We start from the raw sequence: 21557 nt of genomic DNA, 5'->3' as shown, positions 1-21557 counted from the left end.
GCAAAAACAGCTCTAAGACACAGTGGTGGTGTCTGACCCCAACAGTGTGCGTAACCCACAGCAGTAATGAAATCAGGTGAGCCACCAGCTCTTCCTGCATTAACAGTTCTGAGTCATACAACTGCAGAGAATATTTATCTCTGTAGGATCCAACTGTTAAAACATATATTAAAAAGCTGGAAGCAGTTGTTCAACAACTAAGTTCTACAACCAGGACCATAAAGCATTACAGTTCTGATCTTAAATTTTACATTCTGGTATTCACCAAAGTCCAGAACTTCCCCTCAGAGGGTTCACTGACAATGATGAGACTGCACAGAGGCAGGTGTCAGCCCTCGTATCTAAAATGGGGCACAACCACACCAAACAAGAGAGAGCAGCACCCACTCCTTATGCAGTAACATCAAGCAGGCACATCTGATACCTACTTAAAAATAGGAAAGTAAGCGCACTTACAGTAAGTGTACACAACATCAACCATGTTATTGCAACTACTTAAAGGATGCTCAAGAAGTTCCACAATGCCTGCAGAAGATTTACAATGAACAAATCCCATCCAAAACTCACAGAAAACAATTCATCCACAGAGTTCATATATATACATTTAGCCCTTGGTCACAAGCTGAGCATTTTTACCTTCTCAAATGTTACTAGTTCATTAAGAAGATGTATGTTTAACTGGCACAATTTAGAGTTTATTAACATCACTACGTTCTTTAGAAGACACCATGTTTTCCTGCCACAAACCACAAATGAAGCTACAGTTGTTTTAACAGTTGCAGAAGGACTGGTAAAGTCAAAGGAATTCAGTAATTCTTGCAGTGTTTTAGCAGGGGGAGCACCTTTGCACTCAGCTTCAGGATAAAAAAAAAAAGAATGGCATTTCACATACCACGTACCTAATTCTTTATCATTGTGCATGCTAAATTATGCCATCCCAACATATGTGCAAAAATAATAATCAGCATTTTGGATGTGCTATTGCTGCGTGTTCACTTGACAGAAATGGGAAGGATTCCTGAAGATTCACAGAAACACAGGAAAACTCCCTAGGAGGACACCAGAAGCCTGCTTACAAAATAAATCCAAAACAAACATAGGTTTCAGTAAGATCAAACTCCCAGCATGTTGTTACCACCACAGACTGAAAGTAACACTGTTACAATACTGGCTGACAGCTGTGTATGGAGAGGACTGTACAGCTCTGCCTCTCACTTGCTAACCTGGAAATCCTGTCCCCGAGCTGTTAAATGATTTCAAGAGGAAAAAATAAAAGCAGACTCATTTATGAGCTACTGAAAGATACCGCTTCTCTTGCGCTTTGCTCTGTGACAATGGGTCAGAATTTTTCTATCAGTTTTGATTCTCAGAAGAACAAGCGGCAGACAAGAAACTATCTCACGTCTTGATGTCCCAAACCTGTTGTTGTACACTCCTCCTGCAACAGGAGCTGGAAATCTGCAGCACAAGAGCCCTACCACGCTCAGCCTCAAACCTCGGCTTTCTACAGAGCACAAGAGCAGCACGTAACCCTCAGCATCTTACCGGATGATATTTTCAGTTACATAAATCGACATTAGCCGATGTCAGCCAACACCTTCTGTGACATCTGGATAAACACCCTCGTACCGCTTTCAGACGGACGATAAATAATAACAGGCAAAGTGTCAAGATACAAAGACTTAAATGTCACTTACTCAAATGCAAAGAACAGCCCACTGGTGACCAGGATGAGCACGAGAGTCAGGTAGAAGACTCCGGTCTGCCGAGCCATCATGATCCTCCCATTGCAGAAGAATTTGTTCCTTCCAGGAAAAACCTCCCATTTTCTCTTGGGAGCTGGCTTCTTTTTCTTATGGGGAGACTCCATGGGAGACGAAGAGCTGTGTGTGCTGATCTGACTGTATTCGCAGTCTTTCATGGGCCCACTGCCACCTCCAGGTGTCATCAAGAGAGAGTACCGTGTGGGGAGAACCCCACCAAGAAGTACACGCGATATAAATCTGTGCAAGGCTCCTGCTGAACGAGGCAGCCCTCTCCTCCAGTCCCAGTTAAAACAAATGAGTTCTGCTACCAGAGCAGCAATAGGGGCACTATGCACACACGGGTTAATTCTTCGGGAACCAAAGCTGTCATATCACAAACGCTTCCGAGGGGTCCTTCCTTCCTCCACCAGTTACAAAACCATCACGTAGGGGAATACTTTGTAAAGCAAATTATGACAAAACGAGACCAAAAAGAAAAAAAAAGAAAAAAAAAAAAAAAGAAAATTATAAAGCAGTTCAGCTGTCCAAAAATAAAATTTAAGAGAAAAGGATCAGTCTTTTTCTTCTCCGAGTTTATTTTGGAAGGGGAGGGTGTTTCTTCCTTCCCACGCACACCCCGAGAGCTCTCTCCGCGGGTCAGGAGGTTGGCCAAGGCAAGGTTTAGCAATCGAGTCTATCATTCATAGCGATTTGGTATAATCCTCCTTCGCGCAGCAGATTTCACTGCTAAAAATGACCACCGCTAAAACGCTCCCCCGAGAGACGCTCGTAACAAATCATTAAAGAAAGAAAAAGCAAGCGGCGCTCGCGGCGCTGCTCCAGCTCCCTCCCGGCGGCCGCTGGCTCAGGGCCGGGGCCGGGCGGGCGGCCGCCGGGCAGCCGGGCGGCAGCGCCTCATCGCCCCCTCTCCGCCGCGGCGCCGAGCGGAACCGCGTCCCCGCCCCGCGCCCCGGGCGGCGCCGGCCGCCGTAGCCCCCGCCTCCCCCGGCACAACAGGTCCCCGCCGCCGCCTCGGCCCCGCGCACGCGGGGAGGCGGCGGGGCTGAGCGGCAGAGGGGCGGAGGGCGAGAACCGTGCCGGGACCCCGCCGGCCCCTTACCATCCTCCCGGACCCCGGCCCTCGCCCTGCCCGGAGCCCCCTCCGCGCGCCGGGAGCTCGCTTCACCCCCGCCTCCGTTAAAAGATATCGGTGGAGCCTTTACCCAGGCTTATCCCCCGCAGCCAGACCCGGAGGCAGCGGCGGCCGCCTCCTCATCTCCGGCGGGAAGCGGCGAGCGGGGACCGCACGGCGAGCGGGGACCGCACGTAGCGCACCCCGCCGCCCTCGGGCCGCCCCTCCCCGGCCGGGGGGCAGGCGGTTCCCGCTCCTCGCTCCCTTAGGGCCCGCTCCCAGCGGCCCTTTCAGCCCTCGCCTCCCCTCGCCCACGCGAGCGCCACGGGCGCGCGACGCCGAGCCCCGGGCGATGGCCGCCGTCCGCTCCGCTCTCGTCCTCCCGGCCCGAGCTCCCGGGCCGAAGGCAAACGAGTTGTGCGGGGGAGCGATAGGCAGCGACAAGCCCTGCCCACGCGGCCCGACCCAACGGGAACGCCCTCCTTCCCCGGGCGGGCTCGGGGCGCGCCCCTTCTCCCTCTGGGAGTCGTAGTTTTGCCGCCCCCTTCCGCCGGGAGGCTCCGTAGAAGGTTGGGGCGAAGAAGGGACTACGTGTCCCAGCGTGCCGTGCGAGCACAGCCCGAGGCAGGGGGCGGGGCGGCAGGGCGGCCGCGGGAGCGTTGGTGATGTGTGGTGAGGAGGGGGCTGCCCTCTGATCCGCCCGCTGTGCGCGGCTGTAGCAACTTTAACGGGAGTGTCGTTTACAGAGTTCTGCCGCTCACAAAAGGAGAGTGGAGCAGCTTGGGAACCAGCCCTGGCGCTCCCACAGCACACAGCGGGCTGGTTGGGTTTCCAGATGAATGAGGACACATTGCAGTCAGCTTGCGTCTCTTGTGGTTGGATGTTGTGATGTACGTGAGGATGCAGCGGAATTCTAGTATATAGGTGGTGTGTTTTCTGTCTTCATAACTTCTAGTTTTACAGTGGTGTATTCATCCCTTCAGGTTACTACAATAAACTAATTATTTCTCCATAAACGCTGACTGATACCAAAGGAACTTCGGAATAGATTGACCAGTAATGGATACTTGCTCTTCCTTTGGAGGAGATACTTACTTTGATATCTCAAGCAACCTGGTACCCTCCTGCTGAGTCCACCATCCATTTTGTTGATCTGAAAGAATCACTATAGAAATCAATGAATCATGAAAGCTGGAAAAGACCTCTAATATCACCAAGTTCAACTGCCCACCCACACCACACCCACTGACCACGTCCCTCAGTGCCACGTCCACACGGCTCTCCAACACCTCCATGGATGGTAAGTTCACCACATCCCTGGGCATATCAGCCCCTGATGATATTAATGACTGTAAGATGTGTAATGGCACTGTTCTCTCCTGAGATTACGAAATATTTCAGACATCCAGAAAAACAGAACAGTTTATGGGAAAATGTCATTGTCAGCTTATCTTCATTGGTAGCACTCAGGCTAATTTCAGAAATACTCTTCAGAAACAAAGCATTTGTTAAACAATGCCAGCACCTCGTTCAAGCTGCTGTTTTACTCCACGGTATTTCCCCTGGTTCTTTTTGTTTGATACAATGAGGTTGTAAAATGATTGTCAGTCATGTTAACAGAGAGAAATACTAAACAAAAAATAGGAGTGCCCAAACAAATAATACTAAAAAACTCAGAGTGAAACTCAAACTTTTATTTTCAACAGCCAACGTACTTTGACTCTATCAAGGTCACCCAGCACTACACGTGGTATTTTTCACACAGTTCTAGTGCCTAATCACTATCAGTCCTGCACTGGAACTCAAAATATTATTGGTGTTGCTTTGCGAATGTTATCGACACCTTTTTTAAAGCTGCTTTTAAAACGCCACTGCAAAAATACTCTATACACTCAATATTTCACACAATTCAACATTACTCTTGAAAGCACTTGTTAGAATTCACACACAATATCTTGTATATTATCTTTTTTGTTAGGAAAATACTAACAGGTGAGCTGTTACCCCTGAAAGTTACTATCTGTTACTCTGTCTGAAGTCTGGAGGCATCATAAGGGCAAGTCTTAAAACAACATGGAAGCTCAATTGCTGAGACAACACGTAGAACATTTGTTACCACACTTGATTACAGGATCAGCTTGACTATGGTATAAGCATTATCAAAGTACATGAACACAAATTTGGCTTCTTAACATATGGCTTCACTGCTTTGGGTAGAAGTGAGACTAGAACTCTACTTAAAGATGCAATTGAAATCCAGAAGTTTTCAGAATTGGATATGTATCCCTCTTCAGTCACTACTTCCAAAGTTAAGGAGGTATGGCCATAAAATCTTACAATTTCAATTAAAAAGAAAACGGAAAAGAAAAAAACACCATACACAAGTATCATCACCGTGGTATTTTCACCTACTTAACACTCCTGCTTGCTCTAACTTGGGCAAAGGAAAGAATAAAAAATTATTGACTCTGGAAAGTTCTTATAGATCACACGCAAACCAAAGGAAAGTGCCAAAAATAGTGGAGTTAATTGAGGAAAAAAATATTTCCAATGTTGTCAATCCTGGAGCATGTAAAACATTCCCTTGTGAAAGCCAAGAAACAACTTTCCTCAGTCTTAAATCCTGCCATAGTAATCATACACTGTCTGAACAGTGCAGTGAATTACAGTTTGTTTGTTGTTTTGCTTGCATGTGAAGAGCCCTGCATTCTTCATGACTTGATGCAGAGCAGCACCACATTATTGTCTGGTACCGTACAGAAATTTCTATACAGCAAAGGTCTGTAATATGGCTGTATTCCTGATTCTTAGTTAAAGAGTGGTTCGTACAGCTTTGTCCTAATCCCAGTTCACCAAACCATTCCTTTTCATACAGTAAACTCCCTCTTTAAAGCCACTTTTTTTTCCCCCCTACGTTACATACAGGAAATGAGCTTAGTGTTTCAGAGAAATAAGCATGTGATCACAGGTCATACCCATCTGCTTTCTTTTGGCTGCCCGAGCACTCCTCTGACTACATATTCAACTTGTTTTCAGCCACAACCCCCATATCCCTTTCCATGGGGCTGCTCCAGGCTCTCATCCCCCAGTCAGTATATATATATCCATGCTCCATCCCAGAAGCAGAATCCAGCACTTGCTCCGCTTAAACTTCAACTGGTTGGTGATTGCCCAGTCATCTAGTTTATCAGCATCTCTCTGTAAGGACTTTTACCCTTAAAAGAAGTCAACAGCTCCTCCCATTTTAGTATTCAGTGCACACCAGTTCATTTTCTGCAGTTAACACGCTAGAACAATTCAGCAAAGGACATGACAAAGCATCACAAGGGAGGGCCAGGAAGAACACATTGGCCAGCAAAAGGAAAGTGAAAGAGGAAAACTAAGGGGCAGGCTGCATGTCCGCAGCCAGCAGTTAGTTAGATTTGGCTGGGCTGCCACTGAACTTCAGGCTCACCCAGATCTGCTCACAGAGGCATCAGCTAGGTGCAAGAGCTGGCATAAAGTAAGAAGAGACAAACAAATAGCTTGAAGGCAGAAAAGGAATTGGGAGCAGAACCTTCTCCCAATGGGTAGTGATGAACTGTTAAATAAGCTCAAGCTTTCTTATTAAGGCTTCCTGGGGAGAGCAATATATAGTGACCGAGTTCTTCCCACAGTGTTGGCAATAAGCTTTTTTTTTCCCCCCCCTCTTTCATTGATTTTCAGGAAACCTTTAAGAATTTAATTCTACTTGAAACTGCTGCCATCTTTCCTATTTAGCCAGGCAATTTCCAAAGTCTTTCCTCAGAAATAGTAGGGAAGTCTCACTGACACTTTAAATTGTTGTGCAAGTCCGTTTTCATAGGAAACAAAACAAACAAAAGTAACCCCAGCAATGTATTACAACCCTGCAGATGCTCACGTAATTAGAAGGATGCTGTCAATGGCAATTATTTTAATGAACTTATTAAAATAGTAAAAATGCTTTGAGTTAGAGTTCTTTAAATAACATCTCCCGCTCAAAACAATATGGCTTTCATAGATTCTTTTTAATTTTTTTTTTCTCTCTTACTGTGGGCTACAGAAGGGACCCAGCTCTTAGCAGATGAAAGAATAACTGCAAACATTGAATCATAGAATGGCATGGGTCAGAAGAGGCCTTAAAGATCATCACCTTCCAAGTCTTCTGCCAATTTGCCCATAAAATCTAATCTAAATCTCCCCTTTTTCAGCTTAAATTCACCTCTCCTTGTCCTATCACTATCACAACATGTACAAATTTTATCACCTTTCTGATTGTAAGCTCATTTTAAGTATTGCCAGGCCACAATGAGGTCTCCCTAGAGCCTCCTCTTTTCTGAACAAGCCCAGCTCCTTTAGCCTAAAATATGCTCAAGTTTATCTCATATCCACCCACCACCTCTGTACATGGATTCCTTTCTCTTCTCTGCTGTCACAGCAAACAGCCTCTTGCAGCACTGTGGAAAAGCAGGAGCTCATTTTCTGCAGTAGAGCACAAGAAAAGGCTGTCACCCAGCTCACAGAGGAGCATGACGCTCGTTTTGTGAGAAGACTTCATTGTAATTACAGTCGTGGGCTGTTAACACTGTTTTGGACTACATACTTCAAGCAGCCATTGCTGTCAGAGGAAAGCATCCATGATGTGTTTATGTGGAGTAACATGAAGTACATAATAGTTTTCCTGTAGGAATTAGGCCATTAGAGACTTCTGAAAATCCCAGTGGGAGGCTATCTGCATCATTGCACACTTAACTAGGCCGTCTGAAAACAGAGCTAACTGCTTTTCAAAATCTCTTTAATGCTTCATTGTCAAAATTCAACATCATTAAATGGGAAGATTTAACATTATATCATTGCTTCTCTCTTGCTCTCTTCTTTTCTTTCCCAAACTCCTTTTCCTGCCTTCAGTTTGTTTTTGTGTCCCTTCCACACCCTCCCTCTCCTGCTGCATATAATTTCCTCTAGAAAATAGTAAATTCTCAGTTTTTATACTCAGTCCTTTTTGGACCATAAAACAATGAGCAAAACCAGTAAGGAAGAGCAGGTCATTTTGCACCTCTGAGAGCTATTGTTTTCAGGACAATAAGCCATGACAGACTCAGGGGTGCAGCACATCAAGGACAGAATTAATGTCCTATTTAGAAAGCCTAGGTTCCTTCCCTTCTGCCTGCAGAAAAGATAAGAAACTTATTTCATTTACTTGGCAATGTATACTCTAGAATCTGAATATTCAATGACTCCTGTAAACAAAGGACTAGATGTGACTCATGGATCATATGGCTGACAACACTGCAGTAGAGAAAAGAAGACTGACAACAGAAATGTGTCACCAGTGATATACAAGTGTGGTCAGATGTACAAAGCAGACACATTTTTCTTCTACGTTCATTTATTTACTGTAGTGATCATACCCATATTTCTGTGAATACTTTTACGTGGATGAGCTTTGCTCTTCTCAAAAGCTCGGCTATGTGTACATTTATGGTATCAGAGCACAAGCAATTACTTATACTGCTAGCGAGTGCAACATCTGTAGAGGGAAACTGTGCTTTTAAACTCATAAAGTTCGTTTCATACCAGTTAATGTGGTGGCTCACTTGTAAGTGTTCTCAGAAGTTTGCATTCTTCAGATATACCCGAGTGGGCTTCATTTCTATTTTTTCCTGTAAGAATATTATCCGTTAATTATTTTTACATGGAAGGAAAGGGAAAACAAACAAACAAACAAACAAAAAGGAATGGTAAATCTTTGTAATTATTTGCATAGTTAAGACAAGATTTTGACCAAGATTCTGAGAGTGACTTGCAAAGTCTTTAGAACATATGCTTTCAACACCAAAATACAAGAATGAGATCATAAATCTGAATTGTTGTAGAATTAGCTTCCTGTAATCTAATAACATTCATATAAATGGCTTCTGATGAGCAAATCGCAGCCTGTAGCATAATCACATATTAAACCAATAAAACTGTAACCAGAAAATCCAAGAAATTCATTCAGAATGCTGCAGGAAATTATTCATGCCATAAATAATATGCAAAGATTAGTCATTGGAGCTTTATAAATCAGTATGTTTTATTTGCTTTAAAGAACGGTAGGTATAGAATACTAACAGGAATATAGCAGGAAAAAATATATATCTTAGCTTCATTTAAAAAAAAAAAAAAAAAGAGCTTGGGGGAAAATTTTAAACTCAGGTTAGATAGAAAAGCAACTGAAGTGCTTACCAGTAACCAGAGTCTCTAACTAAATGATATTTAAGGTCCCTTCCAACCCAAAACTATTCTGTGAACTACAGCAGGGTACGCGCAGACTTGCCTTCTAACCCGCTCCGTGTGCATCAAGTCAGACACTCTGAGTGCCCACAGAACCTCAGCAACATTAGAGGGGAGAACAACAGAAGAGGAATGCTTGTGCGAGTATCTGAGCTGGAAGAACATCAGTTACTAGTAAATAGGGTCTCACTTGAACTTTGATATAACTTTGTGATGATTTGATAGATATTTACAGGAATAAATTTATAAACTGTGTATACATAGAAGAAGGAAGTATCCAAATACAAATAGCAAGAAGCCTGAGACCTTCAAGCAAACAGCATCAACTCTGGGTCCCTTCAAGATGATGGGCACTCAATAAAGTCAATGGCTGAAGTTTCAAATGGATTCTTAGAGCTGAGGATGGTGATATATGGAGGGGAAAAAATAAGGACCTGCTGTTTGTGACATAAACTGTACATGGATTTTTAGGATTACCTTACTCAAAAATAGCATCCTGTCAAGGGAAATCATCTGTAAATACCTGCATTTCTCCACTTTCATGGTAACTGCAACCGATTTCTCCACAGAGGAATACTAACAGTAGGAAAATTGCCAGTGGCACAAAGATTTATGAGATGGGGATTTATGAGAACCTACTTTGGCCTCCTTTTATTGTTTTGGTGACTGTCATGCAGACCAACCGGTGCAGTCTAGTTTTCAGCACTCAGATCAAAACTAGGGCTTCCCTGAGCAGACTGGCTTCCTCTTTATCCTTTTTCACATGGAGAAAAGCATATTTTAGCGCAAAAGTCATCTTCTACATTTTTAGTCTGCATACCACAGCCTTATTAGGCACTGTGCAGAACACTCATCAATTGTCTGCCTCTAACCACGATACCTAACCACAACATGATGCTCAGAATAAGACTAACGCACACTGGTAACCTCTCCACAGCATACACTGTGAACAATTCCTACCTGCTGTTTTGCTTGCTGTAAGAGCGACCATATCTGCTGCTCGTGCAACAGCTCAGGAAATTATAACAGCAAGTCAGGCCTTTTCCAGCCTGCCAGGGCCAGGTAAGCCATCTCTAGATGTCATCCCTTAACATATTGCTGAAACGTCTAGATTTGCATGAATTTATCTGTTGTTTTTTTTTTTACTATTTCAAAGACAGCAGTGAATACTCTATGACTTAAGAGGTTTTGCATCTTGGAGACTAACTTTCCATGTAGCACCACGCTCTGCTCTGTATCTGATATGAGCAGCGGATAATCAGGAATTCTTGGCTACAGGAAACCACAAGTGAGAGGCCTGTCTGTATGAGTTAGCACCTGCCGTTCAGCACTGGCAATCTGGGCCTCCATGCATATTCAGGAGGCAGCTGGTACAGTTCAGCTTTGACAAATCTGAGGTGGGGCTGTTTGCAAGTCAAGATCTTCAAAGCCATTCTCCAAAGCCTGTATACCTCTATAATCTTCTCCAGTGTAAGGGTGGCTAATTGTAAAAGCATTGACCAAGATGGTGGTAAATAATTAAAGGTTATTAGCAAAAGAAAACTCACCAATGTCGATGCCTTGACCAGAAAGCTGAGGCAGTCTCCACTAGGGAGCAGTCTCCAAAAGATGCTGCCTCAGTGGTGGTCAGCCCTTAAATGAGGTCTCAGAGGAGGTGGAGTCGAAGTCCACCCCTTCTGGGAGCACAGCTAGATTACTCTCACCTGTGCTCCCGCAGCTGACCCAACACTTGCCTCAGCTGATTAATCAGTGGTTCAAGCTGTGATTTCCCATACATCCAGCAACACTGAAAATACTGTCAGTTCTTTTCCTTGTTTGGATTTCCCCAGTGTGGGGAGCAAAAGATGAGATTCACATTCCCACAGGCTGTCTCTGTATGGTTCTTTAATTATACTTAGAGAAAAGCTATCACTGTAATTTTCAGCTCTTCATTCATCCAAAGTGGGTAGCTGGCACACTCTCCCCCTTGCAGAACCTGGGCTTCTGCAAGGCCAGGGAACCTATGTTTATTTCAGACACTGAAGTTTTTAATCTCAAACGAAGTGCCCCTGCCCAGCCAAGCTGCACATGCGCAGTGTTGCAAGGGGCCATGCCCTCAGCTTGCTGCCCATGTAGCCTGCTAAGATACAGAGGATGCTAATGCCTACCCTCTGCAAAAATCCTATGACCTGATACACCTCTCTCTGTATTAAGGAGGTGGTGAGCCCTTCAGTGTGAATTATTCCTATAAGATTACGGTTTTCAGTATCTCTGCATCCATCTCAGCACTGCTGCTGTCTTCAAGCAATCCACAGCACTGGGACAGCAGGCACGTGGGTGTCAGCAAGGGCACAGCCTCACAGGCAGTGCTTGGGTTTGTAGGGTCAGAAAGATAATGCTTTAATTAATGTCCATTCACACCAGTGCTCAGAGAGCAGGATTTTTCTCTATGCATAGCCAAAAAAAGCACAAATTTCCTCCCTTTGCATCTCCTCAGAAGACAAAAGCAAGGCTTCTCTGTTCCTCTTTACACAAAAGGACCACCTCCATCCCCAGCCCTCCCACTTCTTTTTCCCACCTCCTTCTGAAGTCAAGAAAAGCACTCTTATTGCTCCTTTTTACCAATCTACTGCAATTGTACAACCCTCCATCTCCTTAATCCTCAGAACCAAACTCCGCTCCTCTGTCTGAGCAGATGGCTGATTCAGGAGTGCTCTTTGCACAGGGCAGCGCCAAAGGCGCATACACAAACAAAAACCACACTTTCTCAAGCAGGTGGATTACATCTCACTGCTTGGGCCATATCCCATCCAGACAGAGGCAGCCCATCACCATCTTGCTCAAGGAAACCAGTGCTGGAGCTGAGATCAGGGAAAGAAACACAGAGAGCACTCCAAGCCCTCATCTGGTACCTACCTAGAACATGTTGCTTGCAGCTCTGGTAGATGCTGTTGAAGCAGAGGTTTCTCTTCCAGGTGGGATGGGTTCTGAAATCCAACACATGCCTGGAAGACATCACAAGCTCTCAGGCTGAACATTTACCTGAAATGAGCTTCCATGTGTTTTTGGAGTACAATTCACTTAGCATGTGGATGAAATTAAATTTTTGAGAAGGGCATCAACATGTGACAGCTGAAAACATAGGAATGCTGCAGCAAGAGTGCCAGCTGGCCAAAAACCAAGTATAAAAAGAGCAGCACCGTGTCTTTTGAATAAAATCTTTGATCACGAAATGCTTTGTTTCTGCTGAGTGGCTGAGAACTGAAATGGGGTTGAATGTGCTCCATCTTATATGAAAAGTAGCCAGATGTACGGGCAGTGTAGAAGCATGTCCTCTATAGAAACTGAGATTTCTCCCATATCTACTGAGAGGGCATAGTTAGTGGACAGCTTGAAGACAGAAATACAGCTGGCAAGGACATAACCTTCTTGTGCTAGGTCCGGATTTGAACCAAGTTTTTATTGCAGTGACACTTTTTCCTAAAAGCAAGTTTTTAGATTTCAAGAGCTTTTAAGAGAGAAAGGAATTAATCGAAGAGAAAATGCAGATCATGCAGAATTTAATTTAGAGAGAAAAAAAAGAGAATTTTTAATTTCTACAAATCATTAAAAATACTTAATGTTTTAGGGCTTTTTTATGCTGTTTTCAATACTAAGTTAGAGAGAGAATGATATATTTTTAACAGGGTAAGCTTTTATGTTTTGACTTTCATGCTTTATTTAAAAAGTTACTAAAATACATAATTTTGTAATTAAAAATCAAAGCTCTTCCCATCCTTAGGAACTACATTCAATTGCACTGTAAAATAATTTGTATACTAAACTTGAATTCATTTTGTGAGAGGAATGAATTACACTGCTGTTTTACCACACAGAAAAACAGAATGCATTGTACTGATAACAAACTTCTTAACGTTTTAGAAAGCTAAGCTAACTACAAGAGCTCCAAGAAATCCTTTTTTGTGGCTGCAGCTCTTTGCTGTTTTGGAAGGCCTGCTGTATTCAGTGATGGAGGTGGCTGGAACAAAGGCAAATGATGTTATGGTGTGCATCACAGGTGGTCATCATCTGCATGGCCAGGTGCTGCTTCTATGCTCTCCAACTGCTGTTATATATATCAAGTGCCCTCCCCCCCCCCCCCCCCCATTTAAGGCATCTGAGACCAGATCATTTTGTCACATCTCTGTCACTTAGAATAATGAATGTCACAGCCCTGATGTTATAAACTCCAAAATGAATCTTCTGTTTTTGCAGTATTCCTTTCTGTCTTTTCAAGGAGTCACCTGAAGACGTTTATATATTTGTTCCCTCCTTTTTACTCAGCTGAAAGCATTTTAAATGTCAGCTGTGAATCAGAAACCCTTGGCAGGTTGGTAACATCTGTGTCTCTGTTTTGCCAAATAGGTCTAGCTGACCTTCCAGGGGTTCAGATACCCTCTAGCAGAGCAAAATACCCTTGCCAGCACAGTATGACACCAGATGTCATAAAATCTGCTTGATATGCATAAATCCAGCATGTGTGCATGTGCATGTGGCACAACTTCACATACCACGTATTAGCAGCCTGTTGTAAGATCAGGGCCATAGCTTAAACCAGATAGGAAAGAGCTGTAAAAAAATTAATCATACTTTCAGCTCTGTGAACATAGCAAAGCACTTCTAAAATTAAATATTCCTGTTTCTTCCTCCAGTCCCTCGTTTTATCTACTTTGTAGTTCTTATTAGTGTTAACTTTGTGACCAAAGCAGAGGAGCTTAGAAAAGAAAATCCACAGCAGGACAAAAATATATTCCAGAGAACAAAAAGCACTGCCCAATGAACACAGAAAGAGAAGAGAAGACAGTGGTTAGTTTTAAGCTTTATTTCTGGTCTAAAACCAAAGACCTCTTTATAGTCTAATAGAATTATAGACTCGAGTCTACCATTAATAGCATGCATGGCGCCACTGTAATAAAAAATGGAAATTCATTGTCTAAGGATGATTTATGAGGTTCAGTAATTCATGTCAGAGTTTCCACAGCATTATGGTTCTCAAAAAATCCCAGGTCCAACTAAGAGTGCTCAGTTAGACATCGATCCTTTAATGAATACGTGCATTCCACTTTGGCAATGTTGCAAGTGTGGAAGTGAGAGAGGAAGAGAATATGTGCAGCGAAATATTGAGAAACATCTCTGGTATGCTTTGTACTTTGAATCTTTAAGTTATTCATTTCATCTTTCCACCCTTGGGGACAAATATGTACCACAGAACATGTAACTTCTCCTAAATAAAACACACATTTTTAAAATTGAGTTCTTAAAAAAATGTAATAAAAAGACGTGGGCAAGCAAAGATCAGATTTGAGGATTGTTTTTTGCAGTAGGCTTTATGTCAGATGTTCATGCACGAATAAAAATACTTCGTAGGAAACAGTACATGGCCCATTTTCTACCATACATTGCCCATGGTGTCCCTGTAGCTCACACACAGTGAGTTTACTTTCACTCTCGTTTTTTTTCTTTTTAACCATGCACATTTAGTCATAATGGTTCAGCTCTTCTTTGGTCATCAATAGGGAGCCTTGTTACCATGGTGACAGACAGATAGATTAATGTGATGTTTAGAGAGATACGGCAGTGCCAAATTTTGATATATACAGTATGCACTAATGTACTGCCTACACAAGTAGGCATGCATGCAGAAAATCTCAAGGATAACCTTCCATAGGCACAGAGAGGGTTTTGGCACAAAATTCCCATTATCTTTTGACAGAAAGTGGCCATCTGTCTCCCACTTACAGCCTTCAAAAATTGCCTGTTGCAGTCAAGGGCCATTGCTTTAGAAACTCTAAGAGAACGTCTAACAGGGCCTGGTAGAAAGGACTGCTGCTGTCAACACCTAACAAATAAGCTGTATATACTAAGCCATGGAGCTACTGGTCATCTGAGAGTCATTGACTGTAATCCACTGCATGAAGTGCAGTTTGTATTACTCACTGCAGCTCTTACTGATGAGAAAGGAATGTGAGGTATACAAAATCAACTGGGTCTTTACAGAGCACAGACAGACTGCATGTAGAGTAATCATTCCTAACAGATTTCACAGTTCCTTCTCTCTCAAACCTTAATGACTGGCACCTTCATCACCCATCTCACCCCCTTACCAAGAGCTCTTAATGAGCTTTCCCATTTGTAGAGTATTAGCTTAATGGTTTGTGTCTTGCAAAAATCCTCAGAGAAGAAAATAATATAGGAGTAAAACACAACAGTTACATGATGAATTACCCAGCAAAAAGAACTAAGATATTATGTCAGGTGCACGGTTTATTTTATTCTCCTACTATGCATGAACTATTCTTTTCTTGCAGAACTTCTTCACTGCAGAAAACTGCAGTATGCAGCTATGTCCATTGAACAACTGGGTATTTTTAAAAGACAGGTTGACCAGCAGACTGGAATTACGGCACAAACCTAATGCCCTTAGAAATATCCTAAATGTTAAATCAGAAGTGCTTTATCCAGATCATACAATTCATTTACGCTACAAGAGTAATTTAATTAGAAATGTTTATCATCCATCTGCACAAAGTGATAATTATCATTCATCATGATAATAATATTCAGCTGTCCTTCCAGGTCTTTTTTAATTGTAATATTAACTATAGCAATTAAGCTCTGTGAATGACTGCAAGAAGGGCCTTTGGACACACTCGTCTCTGGAGCTGATTAAGAGAAATATACACTTCGTATTCATGCTAATTAATTTCATGGCTGGATTTCTCAAGTAGGTGACGTACTATATCTTAGTCGATTTTATACTGGCCAACTCCCAACGATAAATAAAATACTAGTGCCATTTATTTTGCCAGTGTTTTGCAATGCAAGCCATTGCTGAAGCTCTCCAGACCAGTGTAGTTGGCCTCATGAGGACACCCAGTGGAAAGGGCTGGGCACCGCAGCTCTCCTCCTGGCCCAATCGGGCTTCCAACAGTGCAGCTTCTAAAAATGATGCTGAAGATGCTCCTACAGCTGAGTGCTGGCCCATGCTAGTAATATTTCTCTCCGCTGCCGGGAGCCATTGTAACTTGGTGATTTCAATCTGAGTCAGTCAAAAACGAACCATGTTTGACATCACACTTACCCAGACTCTCTGACTAATTCACACTGGATTCATGGGGGAATCTTCCCAACTGTACCACATCACTTGGGCTGAGGAAAAGTTCAGGAGGTCCCCAGTCCAATAGAAGAGCGAAAAGGACCCCATAATAAATGACCTCCTCTTCAAAACAGAGTCAGCCATGAGTTCAGACCAGGTCTGGCTTTAAACAGACAGCTCTGCAAAATGCAGAAATGAGACAGCACAGCCTCTGTGTGCAACCTGATCTGAGCCCAGCTGTGCTCACGGAGAACAGCCTTGAGGACCTGTTTGAGCTATGGACGAAGAGTCATCTCATGAAGCCCACAGCAGGAGACAAATGAGGTAGACAATTCTATGCTCTGGACCGTCATCAAGAGGCTTCTGTTCTGCCAACTGTGAATTTGGAAGTTTCCAATTCAGCCCATCTGAGACATGAACACATTTTCTCTGTAGAAAATCCTGCTTACAGGCAGGCTTTTACCAGCTGACAATATTATAATCTAACTGGTGGTTCAAGACCACCTCTGCAGTCTCAAGTCAGACATCCAGGCAGACTGGCTGATTCTGAAGTCCCAGGCCATAATTTAAGGGCACCGTAGTACCACTGTTTTTACCTTTGCTGTTAGTTTTTTTAAACTTTGTCAGAAATACATTTTCTCTGGATCATGTTAAAGGTGTTTCTAGTAGAGCAAAATAACTGTGAAAAGGTGATGGAGTACTATTCTACAATGAAATACTGACTGAAATCCTTAGGGACAGAATATCTAGTAAAAAAACAGAACAATCACATAAATAAACTATCACAGGCTTTGGGAAGAGATCTAGTATCTGCCTCTCTAGTTAAGGAAGGAATGTGAGCACAGCCAAAGAGATGCAAATATATTTTACTTATACAGAGAGAATACTTCAACCACTGAGAAGGTAATCAAACATGAAATCTAGTAAGAGCTAAGATTATTAAATAAGTAGATACATTTAAATTCAGGAAACCCCTCCAACATCCTCAGAAGCAACCCACAGAAACATGCAGTCTCCTGCAGCTGCCCCACAAATGTCAGTCAGTGCTCCTCAGGAGCTCCGATCTCTGCAGAGCCATGAGAACACAGTCCACAGCACCTGACAGCCTCGATGCATGATAACATCTCTGAAACTCACCTCTGTCTAGGCCTAGTGTCTTCAAGTATGAGTGCTCATTTGGGATTTACAACTGGAACTCTGGCCACACTGCCAATGGAACTTCTGCCTCTTCTGAACTGTGGCCAGGCTCTGACCTTACAAAGCTGTGGTGTCAGTGTAACGTTCAGACACAGCTATTCTTGTCCCATGTCAAGCATCACCTACTGAATAAACAAATGGAAAAGTGGACAGAAAGAAAAAAAAGAAAAAAGAGAGTCAGAGAATAATTTTATCTTCTGCTGCAGTAAATGTTAAAATAGAAAGGTGGACCTGGGCTATAAGAGATGACTGGGCATCCAGAGATCCATCATCCAAGCCTGTGCTTACACAGAAAAAAACGTAAAACAAAACTGTGCAAACTGATTGATTTCTTCACTTCCTCTTCTCTAAATGGAAAAACACCCCTCACATAAATCTTTGAAGCTACCTCAATCAATAGTTTTAAAATGTCTTCTGTTTTTCAGATGCAAAGCTCTTACTATAATTGTTCTTGTGTCTGACAGATGATCACTGATCTTGTCAGTATTTCTGTGGCCAAATTCTAGAAATCATTACTCATGTAACTTTTCTAGAAAAGATCTGAGAATTGACTCCCAGTATGGAATTTCATACACCAGATTCTTAAGAGGCACAGCAGTAAGCAGTTTACTATCATAAAGTCAGACAGTACTGTTAGAAACAAAATCATAGCTTTAGAATGCTTCTTTTTCTTGTCCAACAGACCAGAAATTTGTTCTGAAATACTTAAGCAGCTTCCCCATGTCTCTGTATGTACGCAGAGCTATGGGTACCCTGTACTTTCAAATATCAAAGCCTTCAGAAATACAGGCAATGATCCAACTCAATGAAAGAGTAAAACCCAGCTCTCCCAAGAGCTAAAGAACAGCTCAAATGCTTTATTTTATCTCCTTCCAAAAACAGCACTTGGCTCTCCCAAATTCTTTTACATAATCAAATTCTGTTAACTGAACATGTCATTTTAACAAGTATTCAAATCAACCTCCTGTATATTTTGAATTGGATTTTCTATCTCCTAAACTGATGCTGCACTTCATCTGCCAACCATCTCTACAGTGGCACTGAAGACTACTCTGGATACATGCTATGAGACACCTGGATAACTCAGGAAACATATTTATTATGCCCAAGTGCACTTAGAAACTGGCCCTTTCTCCTTTAAAGATCTGATTTCAACCGTGGTCCTTAAGTGCAACTTCACTGTGGATTGCCAGCATTCTCTGCAGTCCTGCACTTAGCTGTCTGCTTGTAAGAAGACGTGGAGCAGGAAAAACACAGGTCAGCATTATGTTAAGAAGTATGCACACGGTGATTGTATTTCTTGAGTAAGGAATACCACATATTCGTGATGATTATTAAAACAAACAAGCTTAGGGAATGTGTTTATGGAAACCTGTTACTTTTCTAGTTTTCTTAAATTTCTTTTTTCTTTTTAACAAAAGAAGGGCCCCACTGAAGGGCAGTCTACCAGCCACAGCTGCTTTGCCATGAAATTCCACATCCTGACTGCTGCAAACCTCAACACAAAGTAAGCATGCACACAGTGCCTAAACTCAGCACTCACAGTTTAATAATTCTGTCCAAATTCCTATGCGTAGTCAAATTAAACTAGTACAAGTAATGAACATTTCAACAGTACCATAACCTACTTACTTGCACACACATTTTCATGGCCTCATTTTAAGAAGCTTTGAATATTTGATCATTAAAATTGGTGTTTCGAAAAAAAAGGCCAACTTTTTGGAAGAAATAACTGAATTTTAAAGAAGATAGCTGGTTGTTTCTGTGTAGCTATATGTAGATCGCTCTGTTTGCTTGCCTACTGTAACAGTGACAGAGAAGGGAGAAGAGAAAATGCAGAGCTCTCGTGTAAATTGTACTTGAAAGAATTACATTATATTAAGTTATATAACAATCTTAATGGACACAATTTTGCTGAACATCTCTCTCTTTCTCTCTTTTAAAGCAAGCCAATTTGTTTTATAACACTGAAAATTTTAAGTTCCTCAGAAAGACAGAGTGGATTTCATAGGTTTTATGCCCTACTTTAAGTCTCTGTGAATGATTAATAGAGACAGATCTTATCTGACTCTCTTAAATGTAGATTCTTGGCACTGTTCAAATAAAGATTAAATAACATTGCTATTCCTTTTTCTCATCTCTTTCTTCCTAGTCCTGGAGATTTGAAAGAAAGTGGTGACTTCTTGATTGATGTGAGCTCAAAAAACTATCCTGAGAAGAAAATCTAGGATTTTATCATCAAAGACAAAAAACAAGTTACCATCTCTCACAGCTCAATGATTCCTCTTGCAGATACAGCAGTGGTCTTGGCACAATTTACAATCAAAATGTATGCATGCTGTTGTTTTAGCTTTGTGCATACTAATAACATCTAAATATTAATGTATAGAATTTAGAATCATAGCATAGATTCATAGGCTGGAAGTGAACCTAAAGACCACTGAGTTCCAACCTTCCTGCTACAGGCAGTATTACCACCCACTAGATTAGGCTGCCCAAGGCCCTGTATTTATATCCTATTTGCTGCAGCCTTCGGATAAAACAAAAAGTAGTATATCCTCCCTTAATGCTGTCACCCTGCTGTTTGAAATTCCAAGGCCACCTTTTCCAAGAGGTTTTATTATTTATGCTGGAATCAGAAAGAACTACAGTGCTGATGCTACTCCAAAACACACAGAATCATAGGCTCATAGAATTGCTCAGATTCAAAAAGACCTTAAATAACACAGAATCCAACCACAACCTAACCATACTACCCTAACAAACCACTGCTAAACCATGTCCCCGAGTACCACATCCAAACGGTTTTTAAACACATCCAGGGATGGTGACTCAACCACCTCCCTGAGGAGCCTATTCCAGTGCTTAACTACTTAAGTAGTTTTTCCTGATATCCAACCTAAACTTACTCTGGTGCAACTTGAGGCCATTTCCCCTCATCCTGTCACCTGTCACCAGTGAGAAAAGACCAACCCTGCTCTCGCTGTAAGCACCTGTCAGGTATTGGAAGAGAGCAGTAAATCTCCCCTCAGCCTCCCTTTGCCCAGACTAAACAGCCCCAGTTCCTTCAGTTTCTCCTCATAGGGCACATTCTCCAAGCCCTTCACAAGACTCGTTGCCCTTCTCTGGACCTGCCCCAGCACCTCCATGTCTTTTCTGTACTGAGGTGCCCAAAACTGAACACTGTGCTCAAGGTGAGGCCTCACCAATGCCTTGTACAGTGGCAGGATGACTTCCCTAGTGCTGCTCACCACACAGTTCCTGATACAAGCCAGGATGCCATTGGCCTTCTTGTCCACCTGGGCACACTGCTGGCTCATATTCAGCTGACTGTCCATCAGCACACCAAGGTCCCTTTCAAATATGGGATCTTGAGGTTCTTTCTCCCAATGGAGGAAGACTGACACTGAGGTGCTCTCAAGACAGAAAAACGGAGCTGGGGCTGATGATTCAGCTGCATGGCAGAGCATTTCTCTTCCATGACAACTGCTGCTTTGCTGTGTGAAACACTGTTCCACTGGCACAGCACATGCATTGCGAGGAAACGGCTTCGGATTGGTTTGCAGAAGTACCACCATCAGTAAGTTTCCCAAAATACCGATTTTTTGCCTAGCAACCCAGTCCCCTGCAATCAGGCCCCTAGATACGCGCTATAATCCATCACGAAGCGGTTCAAAGAAGGAAAGTGCGGAAGAAGCGCTTGTGCTGTGTTTAGCTGCGTGTTTTCCTCCCTCGGTGCGGTGCCGGATCCGAGCTGTACGTCAGTCACCCACACTGCTGTGGGAAGCAGCACTCACTGACACAGTGACACCGCCACCGGGCTTAAAACGGGACATACAATCTGGAAACCTCAAAACGGATTTGAAAGCGACGACATCCGTCATGACAGCTCAATGAAATTCATTGCGAGCAAAGATTCTAGTTTCGCTGAGTGAATTCCATGACGCTGTCACTGAGATTTACACAGAGATCCCTTCCGAATGCACTATAATAGCCACCTTCTACTAGAGGCTGTGGTTCCCGTGCATTCATCCCCCTGACAGACGTCCTGGGTTACCCCACGGAGCCCACAGCGGCTGCGCGACCCAGGAGG

The 21557-nt window shown here is 42.9% G+C and overlaps 1 protein-coding gene and 1 long non-coding RNA gene across 10 annotated transcripts in view; both read right to left on the bottom strand.

Annotated features, from left to right (window-relative positions):
* Window positions 1–3302, bottom strand: part of ZDHHC14 (zDHHC palmitoyltransferase 14) — a 94747-nt gene extending 91445 nt beyond the window's left edge. For 6 of the 9 annotated variants that reach the window (XM_015858324.3, XM_015858327.3, XM_032443262.2 and 3 more), the window contains exon 1: window positions 1698–2265. In XM_015858324.3, coding sequence (XP_015713810.1) covers window positions 1698–1948 — 251 coding nt within the window. In that variant the 5' untranslated portion in view covers window positions 1949–2265. Of the gene's footprint in view, window positions 1–1697; window positions 2266–2968 lie in introns of those variants that run through there. The other 3 variants (XM_085543488.1, XM_015858325.3, XM_085543489.1) reach the window with 3 other exon arrangements.
* A 4946-nt stretch (window positions 3303–8248) lies between these two features.
* Window positions 8249–21539, bottom strand: LOC146761393 (uncharacterized). Its single transcript, XR_014944797.1, has 4 exons — window positions 20671–21539; window positions 17405–17589; window positions 12049–12137; window positions 8249–8540 (listed from the first exon to the last, which is right to left on the bottom strand). It is a non-coding gene; the product is annotated as an uncharacterized LOC146761393 (long non-coding RNA).
* Between the last annotated feature and the right edge of the window lie 18 nt (window positions 21540–21557).

Source organism: Coturnix japonica, chromosome 3 (genome assembly GCF_054131305.1).
Source record: "Coturnix japonica strain WE chromosome 3, WE-NBRP24, whole genome shotgun sequence".
Taxonomy (NCBI): Eukaryota; Metazoa; Chordata; class Aves; order Galliformes; family Phasianidae; genus Coturnix; species Coturnix japonica.
Note: the sequence above shows the minus strand (reverse complement) of the source record. Positions and strands in the feature narration are given on the sequence as shown.